General features: G+C 30.3%; 1 protein-coding gene across 1 annotated transcript in view; it reads left to right on the top strand.

Moving 5' to 3' along the window:
- The window catches only part of LOC107438694 (alkaline phosphatase), a 178,373-nt gene extending 160,269 nt beyond the window's left edge, over positions 1-18,104 (top strand). The window contains exons 4-9 of the mRNA XM_021144908.3: positions 6,136-6,314; positions 9,525-9,732; positions 10,382-10,522; positions 12,502-12,693; positions 14,281-14,403; positions 17,246-18,104. Of these exons, the coding sequence (XP_021000567.1) occupies positions 6,136-6,314; positions 9,525-9,732; positions 10,382-10,522; positions 12,502-12,693; positions 14,281-14,403; positions 17,246-17,568 (1,166 nt within the window). The 3' untranslated portion in view covers positions 17,569-18,104. The remainder of the gene's footprint in view (positions 1-6,135; positions 6,315-9,524; positions 9,733-10,381; positions 10,523-12,501; positions 12,694-14,280; positions 14,404-17,245) is intronic.
- The last annotated feature ends 1,987 nt before the right edge of the window (positions 18,105-20,091 follow it).

Here is a 20,091-nt window from a genome sequence, read left to right as displayed (position 1 = left end):
GACACTCGAAATTTTTGCTCTGTTACAATCGTACCCTGCTACAATTGACCTCACTCTCCCCTATTTATCATTCCCTAATTAATGAATAATAACTTTTAATTTTGGCAAACAATCTTTGATATTTATCAAAAGCTGTTTTAAAACTACAAGGAATGGTATTGGCAAAAAGTAATAAACTGCAATTAAAATGGCTTCAGACAAATTGTTTTGGTAAATTCCTATGCGTATCAGAACTGTGACTAATTACAAAAACTATTCTGAAGTCAAATAAGCTGGAAACAGCAACTTTTCTTGATCCTTGGTTACGAAAGATGGCAGGTTTGGTTCAATACATTAAATAAGCACTTTTATCACTGAAACATGATATTAATTAATAAAAGCTCCATCTTAATTTAATGGCTGTCAACAACTAATATAAAAATACTTGTCACACACCTTAAAATTAAGTTGGAAGAGTTCCGTTATATCTTTTCATGAATCTAATTATGAATGTTTTTAAGATACTACGAATCATTCTTCAGAACCCAACTTTCTTATGACGTCTTATTATTTTTTTATGCTTATAATTTTATTACTGATTTTTTTTTAAAGAATTGCTCAAAAATTTTTATAAAAATTGCTTTAGGAAACTTTACACAACCATCCACAGCTCTTTTCACAATTTAGTTTCATTCTTTGACCAATTTTGATTTCATTTAGATTTTAGCACTAGTTTATATATCAAAAATGAAACACGCAGCAAAGTAAATTGTGTCAACATTGAAGATTTGATCTCCACAAGAACCATAATATGGGATATTTGAAATGAAACAAGATGATGCAACCTTACTAAGGCGTTAAACTTAATTCTGTTTATGTTGAACCAAAGTTTCGTGAAATTAAGTTTAGGAAGAATGATTGTATGGTTCAACTTACACTAAGATAAAAAGAATAGTCAAAACAACCCAGAATATGGTAAAATTTACCGTGTTTATGGTCTATGAAAATACCGAAAGCTCAGTAATTTTCACCAAAGTTTTTTAGTAATGAATGTAGAATTAACAATTACATATGGTTTTATAATATGTGATAAAATTTGGTAAACGCTGTAAAATTTTATAATTTTATCATGATACTTTATATTATGGCGTAAAACCCATTTATTCGGTTAAATTTAGGTTTCAGATTTGTGTTTTTTACTGAATGTATGGTAATAAAGACCAAACAATTTAGAAAACCAAAATTTGCGTCAAATTATAACCATATGAACCAATAATGCCGTAGGTTTTAGTTTTATTTACCAAAATTGTGATGGGGGTAGTTTACCCAAAATATTATTACCACACAGTACAGTAAATTTGACAGAATTGCATTCTATAAATCACCTCCTTTGTGTTCTACAAGAAGCAAAAAGTAATTAGGAAATATAATTTCTGAACTACAAGAGATGATGTTATATTTAGTGATGGCTAGTAACTTCGCAAAAAATTATTTTATATCTGTTATAGATTCGTATCTGTTATAAAATCGTATCTATATTTTAAAAAAAAATAACATGTTACTTCCAAGATCTGTTACAAATTACCGGTGGAAAATTTCGTATCAATTGTGTTGTCAAAAACTTAGATCGTAAGTCTTTGTCTTAATTCAAATCTGTTTTTACTAGTAAAATAAAACTAGGTAAGTTGATTACATGCCAAAATCGATCATAAAGATCAAGTACCAACTGGTAAAAACAATTTAAATCCGTCATTAATAATTGATCGGATATCAAGCAAACCATTAAATTGCTGTTGCACAAGTGGTCAACTTAAAACAATTTTTCTGCATCGTAAAAATATGAGAAAGCTGGATGGAATTTTGTCATTGCTTTATGTTAGTACAAAAGCTTACATGCTGCTGCTATTAGCAACTGAAACTACTTATATCAGACAGTAAGGAATTTATTGTTTGATTAATTCGTTTCTCCCAATGAGTACAGCTGTTAATTAAACCAATTCTCTAATTACATTAAACTGAAAAACGTAACTGTTGTGTGCATCCTTTTACAAGAACATATACCTGTACAAGAAAACCAATACAGAAGCAGAAGGGGCAACTGAAAGAGGTCTGTCATTCGTTTCAAATATATATATATATATATATATATATATATATGGGTGATTCTCACGAAATATGACAATTCACTGTCCCTTGCTCCAAGATCTAATACTATAATACTAAAAGAACTTTTCTTTAAAACAATTTATAAATTGCATTGCTGTTATCATTTTAAAATGAATTTGCACTAGCATTGATTGTTTTGTATAGTTAAAAAGTTTAATTGAACTTCAAAATGTCATTTTCCTGGCATGTCCCAAACAATGTTTTTCCAATAATAACTAGCTTCAAAACTTCCTATAAATTTTTCAATATCTAATTTTTTTTATCTCAACCGGTGTAAGCATTTCTAGAATATACGCAGAGGGTATTATTTACAAAAACTTCGTTTAAAATAATTTTTTCTGACAATAATTTATTTGTCCCAAGAAAATCTGTCATTTTCCTGGCTACTTTTATTTAGTGGTTTATAACCAAAATAGATAGTGCCAGCAATCAATATCTTATGTTAATAGATTGATTAGATACCCTCCTATATGAACATGTCTTGTTGCATGAATAAGGAACCAAATTTTTGGTTCAAAATCTATTTCAAAAATTTTTTCAAGATCAGTAGGTTTTTGTGTTGTCATTTTCATGGCTTCTTGAAATCATTAATAGCATAAAACTATATAGATTTATCTGAGTTATTTTAAGAAATCCTGTTGTTTTCTGCAGAATGTAAACGTCTTAGGCCAAAATATTAAATTAAAGTCAAGTTATATGCCATAAAATGGCGAATTTGTCATTATCCTGGCTGTCATTTTCCTGACTTATGAATTCCAGGACATTGAAGTGTTACCAGAATTTTTTTTAACTGCTAATACTGAAAGGGGGAAAAGCAAATATTAACCTAATACCAAGTTTATGTATGATTCTAATATGGTTGGATGTAATCAAAGTTATTTATTTATTTAATGATTGATTATTATACACAATTTTATTCTGCACGCATCAGTAACAAAAAAAATTGATTCTTCCTATAGTGGATAAAAAGAATTAATTTAAGCAATTTATGGTCCATCTAGCACAAAGGCTTAACTTGAGTTGCTTACTATTCACTTAAAATGACTGCTTTTTAAACTTCTAAGCTAATACGTCATTTTCCTGGCATTCAAGATTTGGTGAATTTCTATTTTATTTTTTTTTTCTCGAGCAAATGTCAATAAGCTACACTGCTGTCTGTAAGAGATTAATAAATGTAACTAAAGAAGTATACAAAAAATTTTTTAGATTATTTTGAAGACTTTAAATTTGAAGAAATGTTTTGGTCTGAAATGTCATGTTTAAAAGGAATCACCCATATATATATATACATATTCATCTGAAACTCTTAATATTATATTTTACGAAGATCCTAAAAAATAATTTCATTTCAGGAAACACATTCATCGGTATATTTTACTTGCTAAGGTGGAAAATACCTTTTCAACCAATGTAAGAGACGAAAGATTTTTTTAACGGACAAACTGTTTTAATCATGAATATAATCTTGAAATTTTTAAAATTTTGTTTTGTTGACAGTAGAAAACTGATTTGTTTGTCTGAAACCTTTTTTTGACAGAATAGTAATCTAACTTCTTTAAAATCTCAGAAATTCTTGTACAATGGTTGGTAAAACAAACAAGTTAAATGTAGTTTTCGATGATTTGTTTGCAAAATTTTTTGAAACTCTATAGAACGTCTTTTTCAATTCTTTTTTCAAGTCTTAGTTTTTGCATAAAATATATCATTCTTAGGAGTCCTTCGAGCTACAGCCACTAGAAAAAATATCTAGTGACTGTATTTATTTTTGCGCCTATCCTAAATACTTTTTCAAACTACAATATTGAAAAATTACAAATCCATATTTAACTTATGCTCTTACATCAGCATGCAACAACTAATATTCACTACAAAGTTTAAAATCGCTCTATTGTTGTCAGACAAGTAAATATCGATGTGAACAAGTACCAGACAGGATTCAACAATTAAACAAGTTAACGCCATCACCGACTCCCAACTCAATTATAGAAAAAGACATTCGCTGCACAGAAATCGAACAATCTAATCAAATTAATACCACATTTGATATTCGTTTCAGCTAATCTGCTGACACCTATTATCGTTTCTCTCCGCACCATGTCGCTGTCGTCGCGCTTGGATTAATGACCAATCAGTGCTTTTAAAGTGAACTGAGATTTAAAGTGCAGGCGATAATAATTGCTAAGCAATGGCTGATAGGAACTATTAAGAGAATGGAAATGGCAACAAAAGATTTCATTTAAAAGATATTCTGACGCTCGATAAATGTAAAACATTGCCCGGAGCAATCTTACTGCACCTCATCTATTGTTTGAAACTCGTTGAAATAATTGAAAATTCTTCCGTTCTTTTAAAGTGGAAGCTCTAATGTTTATTATTTTCACAAAACTTATTCATTATAACACAGTTGCATTTATCGTTCTTTAATACATGCGAGCGCAACCATATTATGCTATCGCACTCTTTATCTTACTACTTAAATGCAAATATTTGCTTTAGAGAATAGTTCGTAAAACTGAGCTTGTTATTCATAACCCTTCTAATTTTGAACAAATAGAATATTATATAATCGTGAGCTTTTATAAAATACTTTTCGTTACTTTGTTATTTAAAGAGTAAATTTAGATCTAGGGATTAATATTTTAAGTATATACTGCTTTTAGCATATTGTAAATATCATAAAAATTATGGATTAAAGCGGATTAGACAGACAACGTTTTGGCATAGTTAAATTTTGAACTTAAACTTCCAAATTTAAAAGCGCAGGCGATATTTAGATTTTTATATCGCGTTAATAAATATCAATATTTTATGATATATCACGATATTTTTCAGGTTAACTAATTTACATTGATATATTGCTCAAATATTTTCGTTACCCAAGTGAATTTTTCAACTTTCAAGATGTCATATTTGCTAAATGTCATTTTTGTAATTAATCGCAATATTATCTTATTCGATATTCCTCGCTGTCGATGATGCATTTATCACAAGACAATTTATTTACAAAATGTCATGAGAAGACATTTTAAAATATTGTTATCACAATATTTAAAAAATTTCGATACATCACATATTTCTGGCATATAATATTTCGTTGATTTATTATAAAGTACGGAGTTGATTATTTAATTGAATTGCATTTTGCCCAGTGCATAATATTTTTAAAGACTATATCACCTGGTAAGTTACTTCAAGTGTTGAACAGAGTATAGTTTTGATATTAGATTTCAACTTCAGAGCAGGTCTTTGTTTTTAAAAGCATTAAATTATCTTCATTCCATAAGAAGAGTTTAAAAAAACTTCTTGTGATGGAAAACAAATGAATACAAAAATTTGTGAGACTAGGAAGATAAATAATTGTATTTAAAATAATGGCATAAAAATTTAAGTACTGTGTTACTCAATAAAATGTAGAAAACTATATAAAAATAGTTAAAATAAATTTTTAGCATAAATGTGACTGTGAAAATTATGACCAAATTGAACTGGATACATAAANGCAAAGCCTCCTAGTTGTATTTAAAATACTGGCATAAAAATTTATGTACTGTGTTACTCAATAAAATGTAGAAAACTATATAAAAATAGTTAAAATAAATTTTTAGCATAAATGTGACTGTGAAAATTATGACCAAATTGAACTGGATACATAAAAAGCTATAATCTTAAATTTTATTGGTTCAGCTGAAAATTAGGGTCATTCAAATTTTGAGCAAGGCTTTTCTTCTTTAAACCAAAACTACAGTATTTTTCATTTACACTTCGGCTAAAATTGCCTCATACTTAACGAAAAAAGCTTGTTCTTTGTGTATAATTTCAACAAATATTTAAAATAGTTCTTTTTTTATTGTACTATAGAAGCACTTACGTTTTTATCCGACATCTTAAAAATTTAATTTTATTAAATGACTCTAGTTATTTCTAATTTTTTTATTCTTACTACATTTAATATTGTAGAATCAATGGAGTAAAGAAATTCAATATTTTCAGGAAAATCCACTGGTCTTGTCACAACAACTCGTGTGACGCATGCTACACCTGCTGCTATGTATGGTCACTCGGCGAGTAGATATTGGGAGAGTGACGATAAAATACCTCCAGAGGCAAGGAACTCTTGTAAGGACATAGCTCGCCAACTCGTCGAAAACTCTCCTGGCAGAAACATCAATGTAAGCGGATTTTATCACTTTTTTTAATATCTTCACTTTTGTTGGTAGATATAAAATAATAAAATTTATAAGCGTTTAAATAATAGTTGTTTCTATTACTAATCTCCAGTCTGGTCTGACGGAGTCAGCCTGAGGAAAACCCAGTCTGGTCTGATGACCAGGTCTGTGAATCCATTGACAAGCATGAAATCAATAACCAGTAGGGGGGAACAATAGATGTCCAAAGCAGTTAAGAGATCTTTCTGCCCTTAGAATACAGTAGGCACTTAATGTGGCCGCTGGCGAGACATGAGAGGCTGGTGTTGGTGTTGCAAGGAAGTGTTAGAGATAGCCCCGGTTTCCTACCACTTATACCAGTGACAACCAGGCTTTCCAATTTTGTAAATCTCTAAGTGAGTCATCTCTGTAGAAGAAAGGAAGGGATAACTTCCTTAGTAAGCCTTCTTGTTATTTCATTCCTTTAGATGTGAAGTTTAGATGTGTGTGATTTTCCTGTGAAGGGACCCTAATGGATATGAATGTCATGTTGATGTGAGATGAGCTTTAATTTGTTCATAATAGAAATACTTGCTTTGTCTCCAGTGCGGGTCCAGTTGCTCAAGTGTTAAATCGGGCTGTGACTGCTAGTAAGTATCTAAACGTTGGTATAGTCACTTTCATACAGGACAGCTTCAAGTCCAGTGACGATCGCTAGCATTAAAATAACTCATGCAAATAATTCTAATTATTACTTCTCAGAACAAAGAAATATAAGAAAAAAACATTAAAAAAAACGATGCTTTCATCTTATTCAAGTATAAAAGAGGGATTAAAACGAATGATTAAGTTGAGGAAATTTTTTGACTAAATTAATTACTACTATCGTTAAGAGGTTGTGCAAAACGAAAGAACAAAGTCATCGGTAACAATTTTATCATAGCGCGTGACTATTAATATAGTGGAAAATTTGCTTAAAAAATTGTACTAACAATAACCCTTAAAAATAAAAAAACATTTTACAAACAAAAACATACATCATGGTGATTGAGTTCCAACATACCTGTTGCAGATTTACTTCAAGCTGCCCATCTTTAAAAAATGACTAATGATCTTTTAAAAAATGACAGAAGAAATGAGTTCTTGTTACGACTGAAACATATCCTTTTTATTTTTTATTTGCTGACGAATGTTCTAGACACACACAATGGGGGAATCACAACATCTATTTGAAGTAGGGACACAGCACGGTTTAATAAATTTCACAACATCCACTTTGTAGAACCCATCATCAATTACTCGAGATACAGAGATATCACCATCACAATCTCAGGCTAGGCTGGACTGGAGGACATCTTGTCAAAGAAGAACACCAGGACACACGGGATACGGGATCCACTACGCTTATTCATCCTTTTTTTTTTTAGAATGAAAGTTCCCATTTACTTCAAAAACCAAAGGAAGAAACACCAACAAAAGCCATGGCGAAGGAGAATGCTATCACAGCCGGATAGCGAAAGCACCCACGGGGGGTGGAAGAAAGAAAAATCCCTATTAAGGGATCGTAGAGTTACGATATGGAAATTAATTCGAATGCCTACCTGCTCCAAAAATGGGCGGTATTTATATAAACAGCTTGAAGATCGAAGTTAAAGTACCTAAAATGCCGCAGAATCATGTATAAAAGGAGAACCGAAGTGAACTGATGAACCGGCAAAAATAAAATCATAATTATGCACTAACTGTGACCATAACGGACCATCTTCCATGTGTTGACATCAAAGGCTGCCGAAGGTCACAGGCGTGAAGGTCGACAGACAGTGAGGCGTCACAGGAGAGGGGTCAGGGGACGGCCTAATTTTTAGGTCACAATCTAGTTAAAAAAAACTTGTGATTACGTGACACAATGTCACACCTAATCAATCTGTGGTCCCCAAAAAAATTACCGTCGGAGACCATGTAAGCAGATTTTATCTAAAGTTGATATCTCTTATCTGGTTGTAAATTTATTCTTTTCATGTCAGTTCACAAACTTTATAACCCAATAATCGAATCAAATCAATTGATAACAGAGATACCAACTGCTCCGGATTTAGCAAAATATTTTAAAAAACGGTAGAGCTGAAATTTGCAAACTTCCAGGTAATATTACCTATTTTTTAAGATGCCCACCACGACATAACTGTAGCAAAATAGTGAATCAAATAACTCTTTGAATTACTTAGTATAATGAAAAAAAAAAACTATAATTTGAATTTACCAAACTAAGAATCATACATTAAAATTCTTCTACCACTCGAAAATATTTATCCACTGTCCGGAGGAAGTTGACATCTCTGGATTGACCAATGACTCTCGACTTAAATTAGTTTTTGTTCTAAGTAATATTATCTCCAAAATCTGATATTATCTCCAAAATCTGAATTTTCCAGTTAATTTTTACCATATCTAGGAGTCAATCCAGCCGAGGGCATTTGGGGCACGTGACTAACCTGAAAAAAAAAAACATTTTTTAAGACTTTATTTATGATACTTTTAAAAAAATTTCTCTTAATATTTGAATCATTCAGAAAACTTCAAGACATTCTTTGAGTATTAATAGCAATTATTTAGAAATAAGAAAATATTAAAATTTTAATCGAAACCAAAATTTATTTGTAAGTTGTGTTTTATATCGATATACTACATCTTGCTATTTTTGCTTACTTACACAATAAAGAATTCCGAATAAAATTACGATAAAAAGTACTGGTGCTCAGGGTGCCAGTACTTTTTACCGTAACATTTATTTTTACCACAACATGTAAGGGAACAAAAAATCTGATACCGTAAGTTTTACAGTATTAATTACCATAAAATCGCTGTATCACTCTAATTAAAAATATTACTGTAAAAATTACTGTTTAACATTTTATGGTAAAAAAGGATTATACAGTAAAACGGATTTTACGGATAATTCACCCAAAGTGCCGGTACTTTATACCGTAAGTTTTACAGTGTAGAGAATCCCAAAAGAAGCTGTGTTCTGAAGAATTTTTAAAACGTTCCCTGATTTTTAAAACGTTTCCTGATCATGACTATAAATATTTTGTACGCATTTAACGTATATTTTAATAGTTGAAAAAACATATATTTGAAATTTTTATTGAATATTTGGTTCTTTATTTTTTATTATTCTATGTGTTTCACTGCATGGTTATTTTTGATGCATATCAATTTTTTCTTATTCTGCAGGTTATATTGGGAGGGGGTCGACGTCATTTCTTACCTCGAAAAGAAAATGATCCTAAAATTCAAACGGATATGGGTCGGAGAGAAGACGGTCGTAATCTCATCGACGAATGGCTCAAGGATAAGAAGACTCGAGAACTAGACTATGAGTACGTTTACAGAAAAGAAGACTTCGACAAAGTGGACCCAGCAAAAACAGATTATCTCTTGGGTACGCACGTATGGCCATTTTATTTTATTCTATCATCCGACGATGAAAAACCTGTAATGTAAATGTATTATAGACAATAGAAATATTCAGCATATTCATGTAGCATCACGTGCACCGTATTTACTATAGAATCGTTCGAGTGGTATGTTACTCCATTTAGCATATTGATTTAATAGGAGAGTTAAGTTTTAGTCGTATGATAGCAGTAATCATATTTTGTGTAGAAATGATAAAATTCAATTATTTAGAGAATATAGTCCATTGATGATAAATTAGGATGTAGACAAATTATATGACATAGGGATATGAGTCAGTTCTCTGGAATTTGTTTAGTACAAATATTTAGTAAAATTTGAAAATTATAATTGGTTTATATAAGCGGGATATGTCAAAATTTGCATATGTGTAACTAAATTTATAATTTTAGCTACATTTATTAAAAATGAAAGCAATAATATTAAAAAATCTTATTCAAAATTAAACGCATAGATCTGCACTGTAAAAAATTCAAGATCAAATTACAGTAAAAAGTACAGCACGATGGATGCCAGTACTTTTTACCACAAATTGATCCGAAAATTTTATAGTGAATACACTATAAAAATTATAAGTTGCATTATGATTTATAAAGTTTACACCTTATTTCCAGGCTTGTTCAATCACGGGCATATGTCCTACGAAGTGGACAGGGACTCTGGCCCTGATGGAGAACCCTCTTTAGCGGAAATGACCAAGAAAGCCATTGAGATCCTTCGCAAAAATCCAAGAGGGTACTTTTTGATGGTCGAAGGTACTTTGATGGCTATCTTTCAAAATAACATACTTCTCAGAAAAATGTTTTTTACTCCCAAGCACTTCCTTTTAATCTCATCTCAAAATATTTAATTTTTATTTTCATCAGAAAATAAAAATTAAATATTTTTCGTATTATCATCACTATTTTATCTTATAAGTAAAAGTCTTCTTTTCAGTAAACATCTTAAAAAATAAACATCAGAAATAAACAGTATTCGTGTTACAAAAAGAAACGGCATTATTTTTAGTGTAAGTTATCGGTAGGTCATTTAATTAACTTAAGAGGCATTCCAATACTATAGATTACATAAATAGTTCATTTTAGCACACACGTATGAGGTTTTAGTTGGCTTTGCTGTAAGATTAATAACATTTATGTAAAGTATGATAATCAAACAAACACTAATTAAAACCATTTAAAAACTTTTCCCTATCATTTTTCAGATGAAAATAAAATTATAATCACTTATCTATTATTAATCAGAAACAAATATTCAATTGCAAAATCCAGAATTTAAAAAAAAAATAATAACGTTAAGTCAACTATGATTTAAGTACTGAATTAAGACGCTTTAAATAAAGTTATTTTAGAATTAATTAATGATGTTAATGATTATATTTGCGCAATGCTATGAATGTATTAATTTGTTATATTTTAACAGCTGTTTTTTCGAACTCAAATAATTATCTTCATTGATTTGTAACACATATGTGTTGTGCGTAATTAGAGCTAATCACACTGAATATCTTTTGGCAATTGTAATCTTCTGATAATTATTTAAAATTTGCGTTATTTAAAAAAATGTAAAAATTTGTTTGTATTACAATTAAATATTTTTTCATCTTATCATTAAATTAAGTAATGAAATAATTGTTAGAAATAATTATTAAAGATCGTAATTAGAGATAATTATTAGAGTAGAGATTATTTTTTGAGCAAAATTCAATGCATGCAAAATTTTTCCGATTGACTTAAAAAGTTCTCGAAATGTGTAGAAATTTGCAAAAAAAATTAGGGGTTGATACTTTCGACCTTTGTTCTAACCAAACTATTGGGGCCATATTTTCAAAATTACGGCTACCTACAATATCTTAAAAGTCGAACATCCGTATCCGTAAAAAAGACATGTTATTCAGAATAAATGCGTTTTATTATTGATTTCGTAACTTAAAAAATATCGTCTTCACTAATTAATAAGTATATTTAAGGTTAGGTCCAGGGCTGTGGTATTCCAGTGGTTAAAACACCGGACTTCGGTCCGAAAGGGCCGGTGTTCGATCTTCCAAAAGCGTTAGGACCCACCGAGTGCATGCGATATACGTGCTCGTAAAATCTATGGAATCGAAAGTTCTATGATCGGTTTCTGAGCAGTATTGTGGTTTCATGGATCCGAAGAAACTTCCTTATTCTTCAGATCTATGTCCAAGCTGTGGTAGTGGCCTTACAAATAAATGGTTCTGATATCTATCCAGGAGGTTTTGATCTAAGTTGCACTTTTACCCTAGCGGTGCTTTCCTGCCAACGAAAGGCGCACCTTCCTGACTTCACAATGCCAATGGCTGGCGATCTTGGCTTGTTCAAGTGTCACTAGAAACAACAATAACAAGGTTAAGTTATTGAACAATTGAAATTGATTCATAGTACGTGAAAATCCGTTATCACAAAAATTAGTCAGGATGTTCGGTTTTTTATTTAACGCTCTATACAAAAAGAACTGATCATCATTGGATCAAAAGTTATTGATGGTGTAACCTTTTTTCTGTTTCGCTCAATTTATCTTTATACATTTTATGTAATAAACAGAAAAAAGAGACCATTAAAATAATATTTACATGCCATTAAATCCGTATAGAGATGGATACTAAATGAATGATGAGGTATTGTTATGAATTATTAAACTCATAATAAAATACAACATTTCGAGAGTGTCTTTTAAAAATAACTTTCCTGGGAAATGATGTTCTTTTTTACAGGCGGAAGAATTGATCATTCTCATCATTTCAACAACGCCCATCGTGCCCTGGTGGATACTCTAGCACTAGAGGACGCTGTCATGGTTGCTCTAGAAATGACAAAACCAGAAGACACTTTAATGGTGGTCACCTCTGACCACTCCCACGTATTTTCTTTCGGTGGATATCCGAAGAGGGGTAACCCTGTATTAGGTACTGAGCTGTTTATTTATTTATTCTCAAAAATAAACACTTCTAAAAGGCCATTAACAATGGTCTAAAAATTTATATTTTTAGACCATTAGCGGCTTTAAAATTAGACACTGTAGATTTTCTTTATCCTACACTAAGGTATGAAAAAATTTAGCTTCAAACTTGCTTAAAAAGTTGTAAAAATTGTGTAGAAATTAATATCTTCTAGGACTAAAATTGTATATTTTCTTTACCCAAAACTTTAACTTAAAAAAAATAGTTTTAAAAAATAGCGATTATTAATGCTGATAAGATCTTTAAACGATCCGATTAGCATTGATAATCGTCGCATTTCTATATAATTTGTCAGTGTGACCTTGGCTATATCGAACAAGAAAGAAGTGCCTTAAAATTTAGAATAAAGTAACACGATATGTGTATCTAGCATCAAGAATTCGATAAATCATAGAATGCAGTACTTAGACTGGCAAAATTTCAATTTTGATAATGCCAAGATTCCATCAACCTTTGCCAGATCAGTTCATCTTGATGCCCTGGAATCTTGTTTTATTCAAACGAATGCCGATTTCCCTGTTAATGACATGAGTTAATCACCAACTTTCCATAGCACGTGGAAATGCAACATGCCCTAATTTGCCTCTTTCGGCTGCTGCGGTTTAGTCTTTTAATGAATTATGATTATTTTTTTAAAGAAAATTCAGAATGTAAAAATTATGCCTTATATTTTAAATGAAAAATAAAATATTTAAAACTAAAAAAATAAAATCATTGAAACAAATTAATTTGTTGTTGTTGTTGACGTATGCCTGTTTAGGCAGAGGGGGTGCGTTTGTTCTTGTTTTCCAGTGGCACCATCTATGAACAAGAATTCGACTTCTGCCACACCGTATGTCACACCCGTTTATAGGGTGGACCCATTCATAGATCCATTCATTCATCCACAGATCGTAATTTTGACCTGAATCTGAGAACGATCGATCTCCAATCCAGTACCCCCAGAGGCATTGATTTGTTATGGGAACAAGGAGGACTTTTGCGACTTGACAGATTAAACGTGCATCAGTCACTTTACTACAGGAGGAGTCTTCGGCCGGCGGGGTTCGAGCCCATGAACTCTCGGACATGGGCCCAGCGCCCTACTGACCAGGCTATTCCGGCCCACGCACAAGTTAATTTATTCTGTGAATGTAAAGTATAACAGTGAAGAAATGTAGTAAATAAAGATAAATAAGTATGATAAATAAATAATGTAAAATATAACTGATAGTCACTGTAATGAATACGAGTTTATTATACAAAACAATTCAGAAATCTTATGATGATTCTTTAGTTGTAAGTTGTAACAGTAACAATTACCTAACTTATTTTTCTGCTTTTAATTCACTTTTGCTTTAGGTTTCTCTATATTTAATCTTAAAATATTTTTATCACTTATACTGTAATTTTGTAACAACATGTTAGAGTTTAGTTGATCTATACAATCTATAGTTTATTCTTTAAATATAAAAAGTGGAAAAAGAGGGGAAAAAAAGTTTTTTATTTTTGAAAATAAAAATTACAATAAACTATGGTTGTGGCTCTTTACAGGTCTTGATAATAGAGATTCGGACGTAGACGGCATGCCTTACACTACGCTATTATACGCCAATGGACCAGGATATAACCATAATTTTCCCACAGGAAGAGAAAATTTAACGGGAATGAATACAGGTTTGTATTATGCTTAAAAATGTTTATTCATTATACACTTATACACTGAAGAGTAAAAACATTATGATTCACTGATGCATTACGCTAACTTTGGCGCTCAAAACAGCTGAAACTCGCCTTGACAAGGATGCTACAAGTAGATAACTGGAGACAAGTTGTACCAAATGTTTAAGCAGTAAATCGCGCAAATTCGAGATATTCCGACATGGCGGTGTTAGATCTCTGTGCTTTTGTCAGATTAAGATCTAGCGTGTTATGTGATCAAGACATTAATTGAAATTCATCATTTTACTCTCTGGAGCATTCCTCAATTCCTTGTGAATTGATGCGTTTACCTGCTAGATGCTAAGGGATAGGGCTAAATAACTCTATAAATAAAAGGAATAACTGTAAAAGACTGCATTTTGAATGTTCCATTAATAAAATGAGGAGCAAAAATATGACAGTTTTACATATCTAATACTGGTCTTTGACTACTGTTCTTGAAAACATATCTTTGTCTTTTGCAATTGTCTTATTATATTTTACATTGTAGCGAACATTGATTTTTTTGTTATTTTTGATCCTAAAACAAACCGAAAACAAACATTAAATTAAAATGCATATACTTAATATTTCGTATACATTGAAAATTTTGATTAAGAATAAAAATCCAGATTTTCAAGTTCAAAATATATATTACTGGCAAAATTTCAATTTTGATAATGCCAAGANAAGATGATGATTTTGATGACTTTACTCCCTCCTCCATTATGATTTTTTTAAGATTTTGGAAATATTTTAATTTTTCTTCTTATTTTAATAAAAATTCATGCATTTTTTACTTGGTATTGTTTCACAAAGATTAGAAATGTATATATATATATTATGGGCTTTTTTTTCTTGCCGTATTAGATTTTTGGTTAAATTTTTTATTTCACTAACAAACGTTTGATGTTAGAGTATGATCCGGCTGCACATTAGACTTTAATATCAGTCACAGATAGAAGCATTAATTAATTAGATTAGAGTTTGATTTTTCAGAACGATTGAGAAATCTTTTTTCTTCAAAATGTAAAGTTATATAATTATGCAGTTTCTAATTTTGGATGGATAGTTCAGTACTGTATATTGGCCTGTTTTAAGATATTTTTAAAAAAAAATTTACTTTTGTTATTGTTTAAACCAGTGATTCTCACCCTTTTTTGGGGGGCGGCACACTTTTAACGATTTCGAAATTTGACGGCACACAATGAAAAAAATTAGTTTAAAAGTTGTTTACCTATAATACACTGTGTTAAATAGTTTGTGATAATAATTTTGAATGTGAAATAACATAATATGTACTACAAAAACACGTTTATTAAGGGATTAATTACTTCTTTCGACTATTTTTTTATTAGTTAGTAACAGTTATTTATTTGCTAGTTATTAACTGTTAGCCTGTTTTCTATAGTTATTAACTATTAGTTTTTTTTAACATTAATTATTATTTTTTTGTGATTTCTTGTTAACTAGTTTTTTTTGTTAATTATTATTTTTTAGTTAGTTATCCTTAGCTAATTTGTTTTTATAACTATTAATTGCATAGCTTAGTTTAATGATTAGCTGTTATTTAAGTTTGAAAGTTAATATTTAGCTTGCTTTTTTTGTTAATTAATAATTTTAATAATCATTAAATTTCCTACTTATTTCAACATTTTTTAAATTTGTCAAAGACAATTTAAACACTTCCTTCTTATTTTAACTTATTTCAAGATTGTCAGAGACAAGACAATCGCCGACAAAGATGTTCACGCGGTTAAAGCGTGAATAAATTATAAAATGTATATATATATATGTACACTTTTCTTTAATTTAAACTTTAGTCGTAATAAAAAACAATGCATTATAATTTTTATAGTATCATTTCTAATATTTTGAGGCGCATTTTAAGAATTTGGCAGCACACAAAAGTGCCACGGTACAGTGGTTGAGAATCGCTGGTTTAAACTAATGAAAACCAATTTGGCTGATACTGGAAAGTTCTCTTCAGATAAATCGCACAAAAATAAAGTTATTTATCAAAAATCTAAAGACAAATGTGTGGATGGTATTTTCAATAAAGAAGAAAGCGTAAAGAAATGCTCGGAAATACATTAAGAAAAGTTTCGGTTGGAAAGTCACCGATAACTTATTGTCATTTATTTTATCATTTGATCGATACAGGTAAATTGAATGAGGCTATATTTTCAAACCCTTGTTTTTCTTTTACATAAAAGTAAATAAGAAAGTAAAAGTATCACTTTAACTTCTTTATCATTTGTAAGATTTATCATTTGATCCTGGTAAATATTATGGCAACATTTTTTAGAATAATATAGATTTTTAAAAGAAGGGATAATAATCCAGAAGTTCTTCTGAAGAAAATAATACAGTGCCCTCTGCCGTAGAAATCACCATAGACTACCTATCAAAACATGAGGATAGGAGAATTGCATTGGTATAATTTTGCCAGAAAAAAAAATCTATGGAAATTCTAAACTAATGTGCGCTATATTTATTACTCGAATTCGTCTTTTTACTTTACATGTTTCGAAAGATTCTACGGTGTAGAATATATTTCTGACATCAGTTTATCAGTGAATTTATATAAATATGATATATACATTTGTATGATAAAAATTTATTTGATATAAATATGTATATAAATAAGAAATTTTGTGAAGATTATTAGAAGCATATTTAGAATATTCCCCCTCCATTATCATCCATTTGACGGATTAGTTCTGTCGGAAAGAAAGATACTTCTTAAGGGTGGTAATAACAAAACACCATTTATATATATTCACGTTTATGCATTATATTATTATTATGCTTTCAGAGGAAAAGAATTATGTGCAACAAAGTGCTGTCCCGAGAAGATGGGACACCCACGGAGGTGAAGATGTCCCAGTATATGCTCATGGACCAATGGCGCACTTATTTAGAGGCGTTCTGGAGCAAACATACATTCCCCATGCTATGGCCTACGCAGCATGCATCGGACCCCAAAGAGACGATTGCGAAAGGCGGAGACACGCTTTCCAGCGTCAAGTTATAGAATGCCCTTCTCCAAGGACGAACGCGGGTTCGTCGCTACCACCACTTTCTTCGTACCTCTTTCTGTGGTTGCTTACAGCTCTGTTTATCAACAAAATCACGTGACAACCAACATGTGTGATATAGGAATGAAAACAATCATAGCCTTCATAGCTGTTTTGTAGATCAAAATTAGTGCAAAACTGACGAAGCTGAACAAATGGTACTAATTTATGTATGTAAAGCGGCAGACGAATTGTTGAAGCGATTTTTAAAGCAAGAGTAATTGATATATTAATGTATTTTTTATGAGGAACTGTATAAAAATAAACTCCATATCCATAATTAACATTTCAATCGAATTTAGGATAAACCCTCACATGTACATATTTATAAGAAAGTCTCATCAAAGTTAATGCGTCTTTTACAACAGCAACTGAACTGCTTAAAACAAAATGGAGGATTTAAATGATGTTGGATTTTATAGAGTTTAAAAAATTTTCGGTTTGTTTTAAAAGGAAGTACCAATTTGAAAAATTTAAGAAAAATTATTATAGCTTGTTTTTTGCCTTTTAAAAGAAATGACTTTTGAAGGTTTTGTGATAGGATTATTCGATTTCAAAAAATCAAATACTTTGTTTAAATTTTTAGAAGAAAGAAAATTAGAAAGAATAAGTCGAGTTGCTAGTGCGGAAAATTTCGGATCAAGTTAAAAGAACTTTCTTTTTTGAAAAAAAAAGAAGTTAAAAAATTTCATTTGGATAGCTTTGTATTCCAGTTAGTATTTTGGTAATAAATCTCAATATTAATATTTATTTTGCAAGAACGTCTAGAAACTGAAAGTATCTTAAAGCAAACAAAAACTAAATTATTTTTTAAAAATTTCAAACTGGTGCTGTCCCACAATTCCTTGTCTTAAAATGTTTACAATGGAACCAATGACATGTGTCTGACTAAAACGGATCTGTTGGAAATGACCTCTAACAATTAAAAATCGAGTGTTCATAAAGTTTACCAACTAAAAGTAGTTGAGTAAACTGAAGATGTTCCAATATTTACGTTTTAGAAAGACAATCATTATGGTAGTTTTGAAAACAGTTTCATTATTATTATAATTATTATATCATATTTAGCTTGTGACGTTATGGTAAGAATTTTTATTTTATTTATTATATGATATTGTGATAGAAAGGCTTTGATTTAGACAACGGTATCTAAAAGCTGGACTTTTAGAAATAATGCATTTAACTTATTATCACAGAATATCAAATATTTCAGCTTCCGAGTCATTTTAATAAGAAACTTAACGCACTAATTTAAGTATGACAATATGATAACTTTTTTTATGCAAAAATAAAAGTTATACAATTTTTACTATATCCGAATTGATTACTTTGTGACTTTTGTTTAAAATAAATACAAAACAAAAACTAGGTAAAAAAAAAAATTCCCCAACGCTTTCGTTATGAAAATCATTTAAGTCGCAATTTTTATTATTAAATTACTAAGTAATAGTTATTTTGAGTTATCAAAATAACTAGCATGTTTGCAGATGCGAAATACAAATTAAAAACGTAAAAAGCACAAATAACCGAAATTTGAAAACACGCAGCTGTTTCGATGTTTATTGACAAAACAAGTTCTGCGCCCAAACAAAGAGTTGTTTTGGAAGTTGTATTGAGACAATTAAATGAGTTTAATTTTTCTTATATGTTCCTCTCTAACAATTATATTAAATGCTTTACTCTTTTTCATTAAAAATTTTTTTTTGGAAGAAATACTTCTCAGCTATTGAAAACAGATATAGTGGCATGGTTAGTTATTTTTAGCCAAAATTAATGAAAGCCGCTTGATTTGCACCAAAACCAACTAAATTTAAACCATTTTTTTTTCTTCACCTTTTTCCTTCACTTTAAAATTTAAGTATTTTCCATAAGATAAATTATCTTAAAACAATCGACAACCAAGCATATTCATTCTTCTTTAAAATATTTAACGAAATTCAAAAAACTGGATTCGCTTTCTTTTCATGTCTCTCTGATAAAACTTATAAATTTAGTTTTAACTAGTTTTGAAACCAAATGTTTCGTTTTTCTGTACAGTGTTCAAAATTTACAATGTAAAAAAATCTTTTAAATTTACTGAAAAAAAAACTCTCAGCTGGTATGCCTGCGTAAAATCGTTAATTTTACAGGAAAATACTGTTATTTAAAACCAGGCACCTGTTTTTAAGCAGATAAGTACTGTTATTTTAACAAACAAACTCGGTTATTTAAATAAAAGAAACTGTTATTTTAACAAAACGAAACTCTACAAAGTAACTATGTCAGCATAGTTTGTGCAACCAGAGTCGCATGACCATTTATCGCTGGTATTCGAATCCGGATCAAGACCTCATAAGAAACCGAGTGCTCTGTCTTCTGAGCCACGGTAGCCTTGGCGTTTGGTTTTTAAGCTAGATCTTAAATTGTCGTTATCTTAAGCCTTACTTAATAAAATCATATTGAAGTGTAAAAACGTTTCAAACTACATTTGCTCACCCTATATAAAAATGTCTGTCAATTTAACTTACCGAAAGATCATATCCAAAGGCAGATAAAAATCAGATAGAATATCCCATTCGACAATGAAGTCGAATCTCAATTTTAT

This window comes from Parasteatoda tepidariorum, chromosome 6 (genome assembly GCF_043381705.1).
Source record: "Parasteatoda tepidariorum isolate YZ-2023 chromosome 6, CAS_Ptep_4.0, whole genome shotgun sequence".
Lineage (NCBI taxonomy): Eukaryota > Metazoa > Arthropoda > Arachnida > Araneae > Theridiidae > Parasteatoda > Parasteatoda tepidariorum.
The sequence above is the reverse complement of the archived record's forward strand: the minus strand, read 5'-3'. Positions and strand labels throughout refer to the sequence as shown.